Source organism: Gigantopelta aegis, chromosome 7, assembly GCF_016097555.1.
Source record: "Gigantopelta aegis isolate Gae_Host chromosome 7, Gae_host_genome, whole genome shotgun sequence".
In the NCBI taxonomy this organism is placed as follows: Eukaryota; Metazoa; Mollusca; class Gastropoda; order Neomphalida; family Peltospiridae; genus Gigantopelta; species Gigantopelta aegis.
Genome location: NC_054705.1, coordinates 31,313,666 through 31,320,381, shown reverse-complemented (window position 1 = coordinate 31,320,381; position 6,716 = coordinate 31,313,666). Strand labels below are relative to the sequence as shown.

The following is a 6,716-nucleotide window of genomic DNA, read 5'->3' as shown; positions in this document are numbered from 1 at the left end:
GTCACCATACCGGAACGCTTGTGTGACTAAGCTGACCCACATACCTTCAAATTTCCACAAAAACACTTCATAACCACTCATTTACTGTTTAACATTAATATAACAAACAAACAAAAATTTCTAACACATATTTATTATGAAAATAAATTATTACACACTAGACGTCATATTTAGCTAGCCACTTAATAATTCACTTAAAATCACTGACCTCTCCACCCTACACACCTGTATGAATGGACTCGCCCACAGGTGAGAGAATCGCTTGCCAAGATGGCGACATTTCTGTTGTTTAGTTTGTCATTGGGTTGCACAGTGTGTGCGTTTCTTTCTATGTTTATATCATTCACGTCCCCGTTCTGGTACAAGTCATGGACCCGAGTGCACAGCCAGTTCTCAAACATTGGACTGTGGCACATCTGTCTGGCGGGATACATCAAACCACAAGACCCAACGCTCAAGTCGTATGTGGGCTGTTGGTGGATCCACTCATCGGAATTTGACTCCGTTAGGACGTTTATCATGCCGTGTAAGTATATAACGTCATTGTTTGGTAGGACTTTCCTTTGGCACTGTCACGTATAAAATACCATTATAACATTATAAATACTTATAATAAATTAAATATAGTTAGGTTAGGCGGGCAAGGCGTACACCATTGGCAAAGCGTTCGTTTGAAGCACGGTCGGTTTGGGATCGAACCCCATCAGTGGGTCCATTGGGCTACTTCTCGTTTCAGCCAGTGCACCACGACTGATACATCAAAGGCCGTGGTATGTGTTATCCTGTATGGGATGGTGCATATAAAAGATCCCAAGTTCATCAAGATAAACTCGAATGTAAGTGCACTTACATTTACATTTCAGTTTATCTTGATGAACTAAAAAGATCCCTTGCTGCAAATCGAAAAGAGTAGCCCATGAAGGGGCGACAGCAGGTTTCATCCCTCAGTATCTGTGTGGTCCTTAACCATATGTCCGACACCACATAACCGTAAATAACGTGTTGAGTGTGTCGTTAAATAAAACATTTCCTTGTTAGGGAAAGTCCTTCCTAACATTGTGTTACTAACCACTAACCAATAGCTCAGTGTCCTGGACAGACAGCCCAGATAGCTGTGTGTGCCCAGGACAACGTGCTTGAACCTTAATTGGATATAAGCACGAAAATAAGTTGAAATGAAATGTATATTGATTTTTATTGGTAGGACTTTCCTTTGGCACTGACACATATAAAGAACATTATATATACTTAATAAATAGTTAGGGTTAGTGACAGTGCCAAAGGTAAGTCCTTCCTTTTGGTGGTGGTGGTGGTGACGGTGACGGTGGTGGTGGTGGTGGTGCCGGTGACGGTGGTGGTGACAGTGGTGGTCTCCTGTTAACATGCCTAAATGGGTTTCTTTCTTTTCAGTTGGGATGTAGCCCAGTGGTAAAGAGCTCACCTGACGCGTAGTCAGTCTAGGATCGAACCCCATTAGTAGACCCATTGGGCTATTTCTCATTCTAGCCAGTGCACCATCACTGTTAAAGGCAGTGGTATGTACTATCCTGTGTGGGATGGTACTTGTGAAAGGCCCCTTGTTAATAATGGAAAAATGTAGCCGGTTTTCTCTCTAAGACTGTGTCAAGTTAACCAAATGTTTGACATCCAATAGCCGATTATTAATAAATCATTGTGCTCTAGTGGTATTGTTAAACAGAAGAAACTTTGTCTCTCCTGGAAGCTGCTAATGGAAAATGTTCAGCACATTTTGTGATGTTTACGTGTAAGAACACGGCTCATGCTTATAAAACATTTTGTCCAATTGATACCATTACCAGCCTCGGTGGTGTCGTGGTTAAGCCATCGGACATAAAGCTGGTAGGTACAGGGTTCGCAGCCCGGTATCGGTTCCCACCCAGAGCGAGTTTTTAATGACACAATGGTTACAGTGGTGGGTGTAAGACCACTACACCCTCTTCTCTCTCACTAACCACTAACAACTAACTCAATATCCTGGACAGACAGCCCAGATAGCTGAGGTGTGTGTGCCCAGGACAGCATGCTTGAACCATAATTGGATACAAGCACAAAAATAAGTTTAAATGAATGAATGAATGAAATGATACCATTTCTCTATAGTCTTTAAAACCACTCCCATTTTAGGTAATATGTCTGCATATATAATACATGTATTATCCTGTATTACTGTTTTACCTCAAGTGGTGAAATCGAAAGGTGAGATATACATGTAAGTACAGGTATTATGGTGGTTATGGCATCAGTTTTTCACATTTAGCTTCAACAATATTTTTTTTGCATAAATTTACTTCCATTTCTTACACACTTTAATTCCTAAATTAATGAAGCTTGGTTTATATACTGAGTCAAATTAAAAACTTCGCAATAAAAAATTTGAATAAAGTCAATGAGTGTTGAAAGCAGGCATTTTTCAGGAATTCAATTTATTATTTTATTTTAATGATTATTTTGTTTTTGAACTAGATTAATCCCAAATTTTACATCACAGATGATTTCTTTATTTACCAAATCAGTTTACTGTAGGCATGATATTTAATTCCAAAGAATTCTTGTGTCATTTTGTGTTATTTCTTTTCAGCATGGTTCATGGGAATCCAGGCTCTCTCCATTTTCACGTTTCTGGCCACCCTGGCTGCCTTGATCATTCTCATCCTGTACATTCCAACGGTGACCTTCAACAGGGTCTTCAAAGGTCGTCAAGTGAAGATGCAGTTTATATTGGCCATCATTCTCTTGGCATCAGGTAATGTGCGCCAGTATCTAAGAAGCTAAAAACCATGAATAGTGTTTTCCCCAAGCTTGTTTCAGTATGGTGTGGCACCATGACTCAATAGTCTAGTGATTCCCATTGGTGGACCCATTTGGCTATTTCTCGTTCCAGCCAGTGCTCCACAACTGGTGTAACAAAGGCCATGGTATGTACTACCCTGTCTGTGGAATGGTGCATATAAAAGATCCCTTGCTGCTAATCGAAAAGAGTAGCCCATGAAGTGGCAACATCGGGTTTCCTCTCTCAATATCTGTGTGGTCCTTAACCATATGTCTGACACCCTATAACCGTAAATAAAATGTGTTGAGTGCGTCATTAAATAAAACGTCTTTCTTTTCCATATAACCGTAAATAAAATGTGTCGAGTGAGTTGTGAAATAAAAACATTTCCTTCCTTCCGTCCGTCTTTATTTTTAATCTAAATTTCCCATGTTTATTTTTTCAGCTTTCTTGGTGTTCATCATCGCACTGGTGTTTGCCGAGATGTGCAACGACCCCAACTGGATGCCGCGGCCGTGGATGAACTACCTGTCATGGGGCTACGGGATGTGCGTCCTGTCGGGATTCTTCGCCGCGTTCGCGGGCATGTTCGTCTTCCTACGAGGCCTCATATTAAAGGACATCGAACTAGGAGGAAAGGACATTGACGAGAAGATAAAGCTTGAGAAACATGTGGCCGAACGGGCAAGAGCTAAAGAGATGGAGGCGATGAGAGAGCAAGCCCCGTCAGAGGATTACAGATCAGGTATAAAGTTTTGATTACACACCACCATTAATTACTCCATGCACCACGACTGGTATATCAAAGGCCGTGGTATGTACTGTCCTGTCTATGGGATGGTGCATATAAAAGATCCATTGCTACTAATCGAAAAGAGTAGCCCATGAAGTGGCAACAGCAGGTTTTCTCTCTCAATATCTGTGTGGTCCTTAACCATATGTCTGACGCCATATAACTGTAAATAAAATGTGTTGAGTGTGTCTTTAAATAAAACATTTCCTTCCTACTCCATGCAGTACAGGGGCGGGATGTAGCCCAGTGGTATAGCACTCGCTTGATGCACAGTCGGTTAAGGATCGATCCCCGTCGGTGGCCCCAATGGGCTATTTCTTGTTCCAGCCAGTGCACCACGACTGGTATATCAAATGCCGTGGTATGTACTATCCTCTCTGTGGGATGGTGCATATAAAAGATCCCTTGCTGCCAATCGAAAAGAGTATATATATATATATATCTGTGTCTCTCTCTGTGTCTGTTCTGTGTATGTGTCTCTCTGTGTGTGTCTCTCTCTCTGTATATTTCTTCATCTCCTCATTTTCTCTCTGTCTCTCTCTCTATGGTATTTGCTGTCCTATCCTGTCCATGGGGAAAGTGCATCTATACGTTCCCTAATGGAAAAAATTTAACTGGTTTCTTCTTAGACTTCGTGAAAACAAATTACCAAATTACCAAATGTTTGACATGCAAAAGTCAATGATTCATTAATCAATGTGTTCTAATGGTGTCATTATACAAAACAAAGTTTATTTTAATGTTTTCCCCATCTCAACTAGTGCTCCACAACTGATATATCAACGGCTGTCCTGTTTTTGAAAAAGTGCATATAAAGGTTCCCTTGCTGTTAATGGAAAAATATAGCTCAGGTTATTTTTTTAAAGACTCAAAAAGTTACCAAATCTATCCCATCCAATAGCCATTAATTAATTAATTAATTAATGTGCTCTAGTGGTGTCATTAAACAGAACAAACTTTAACTTGAACTTCATCTGTTTGATTTAAAAGGTAAATTTGAGGAGATGTCCATGCAGAGAGACGCGTACGGTCCCCCTCCGACCGACCTGCGGCCGCCGTACAAACCAGATGTGCACCAGGGACGCCAGTTTGACTACGTGCCTCAACAACGCGGCTACGTGTATCCTCAACGCGACTACATGCCTGCACCACGTGGCTTCCGCACGGGCAGTGAGACATACAGCGGCTACCACAGCGGCAGTGAGAGTAGCGCCATTCCCAGTGCGGCTCCCAGCACCAAGGCTGAGTCTGTCGTTTAGAATCGTTGTTTAATATATCGGTGAACACATGATCAGGGCCCGTGATTATACAAGTTTTAAGAGTCTAGGACTCGATATTTAATAACATTATATGCATACAACTTGTATGGCGTTGCCATGATGTTAGCCTTGAGATTCTGTTAAGAGTCATCAGCGTATACTTTAAAAGTTTGGTAAGCACGGGGCTAGGGCCTGTGTGTGTATACAACTTTCAAGAGTCGGAGGCGTAATTCACTAAATTCTCACAACTGTGTGCGATCTCGCAGTGCAATGCTAAAAGACTTGCAAAGAGGATGCTTTGTTGTGTAGCAGAGCCTAAGAGACCTTTGTGAATTAGGCCCCTGGACTCGATATTTAATGACGTCATATGCATACAACTCTGTATGGCGTTGCCATGATGTTAGCCTCGAATTCTGTTAAGAGTTATCAGTCTGTACTTTAAAAGGCTAGACTCTTTATCTCTAATGACATCACATGCAACACCTGATTGAAAATTTTCTTCCATTCCTGCAGACGGAATCTCTGTGGTACGTGACATGATAGATGTGAACAGACACACATATCATATTTTTATACTGTAAATCATAAAAATATTAGCGTTCTTAAAATTTAGCGAAATCCAAATAACACAGAACATTTTGTTTAGTATCTCGTTGCGATTTGCTACGCAAGTGTCAGAATATGGATTTATGCACGTAATAAATTGCTTTTGTATGTAGCGTTTGCAAGATACCTGTAATTTCCAAATTGGAAAAATATACTCCTGCAACTAATACCAGTTTTACAATATATACAGCCAGGTGCAGATCCGGGGGTGGGTGGGGGTAGGTCGAGGGGGTCCAGACCCGGCTTGTAATGTATGGAGTGCCTTCAGCAATCTTAAATATTTTTCATTTAATTAGTTGCATATGACCCCCCCCCCCAAATACCAAAAATATGTATCCGTACCCGATAGCTACTAAATATAGACTTCTGTTCAATGATAACCTGGTATGTTCAGGATGATATTTGAAATAATTTTACATGGTTAACACCAAAACTTTACATTTATGTTACGAATCGGCAGAAAATTTTGCCAAATTATATATTAAACTTCTAAATTTTATAGAGACCCAGTTATTTTGTAACAAAATATCAAGTAATACTTAAAATTCTTTCGCCAAATTAAAACAAAATACGCCAATTGTTTTTAAAATTTGCAATTGGCGAATTTGGCGAGTGCCAGAGCTAGCCCTTATAAGCAGTATATGTCTCTGTAATATCAATGTGTCCTCGTGCTTCTGTTTGACAGAGCAAGTTTGTATATAGTACCATCATTTTTGTACCAAATCATTTTTATACATAATACTTTGATTAAATTTGTATACTGTATTAGTATCATAAGTGCTTTTGTTTTTACTAATAGTAGTAATGCCCACGACAGAACATAATGACACCATCATTTTGTCTTCATATTCCAGATTTTAAATGTTTTATTGGCTATTTTATATCCAAATAATGTCCCTACAATAATTGTGTGATCGTTCCATTATGAAAATGTGTAGATGGAAGTATTGCAATTATATAAAATTGTACAATTTACAAAAGATGATGTGAAGTAAAATTATGGTGTAACAGCTATCTTGCGAACACAATTTTGTAAGAATAATTAGTAAAACTCTGTGATGATAACATACCACAGCAAAACAAACATACAATAGCATTTTGTAGCAGCTCTGCTGTTTGCCATCACAAATTTCGAGGTTTAGTATAAAAATGTATATACATTTAGTGTTTTCCCTAGCTTGTTTTAGCATGGTGCAGCACCATGCCTCAATAGTCTAGCACCATCTTGCCTCAATCAGCACCATGCTGCCCTGAGATTAAACAAACC

General features: G+C 39.8%; 1 protein-coding gene across 1 annotated transcript; it reads left to right on the top strand.

The window, feature by feature from the left end:
- Window positions 1–244: 244 nt before the first annotated feature.
- Window positions 245–6,716, top strand: LOC121377309. The gene is made up of 4 exons (XM_041505246.1): window positions 245–526; window positions 2,600–2,764; window positions 3,237–3,536; window positions 4,575–6,716. Exons 1-4 carry the CDS (start codon window positions 271–273, stop codon window positions 4,841–4,843), a joined length of 990 nt encoding a protein of 329 aa, XP_041361180.1. The 5' UTR covers window positions 245–270; the 3' UTR covers window positions 4,844–6,716.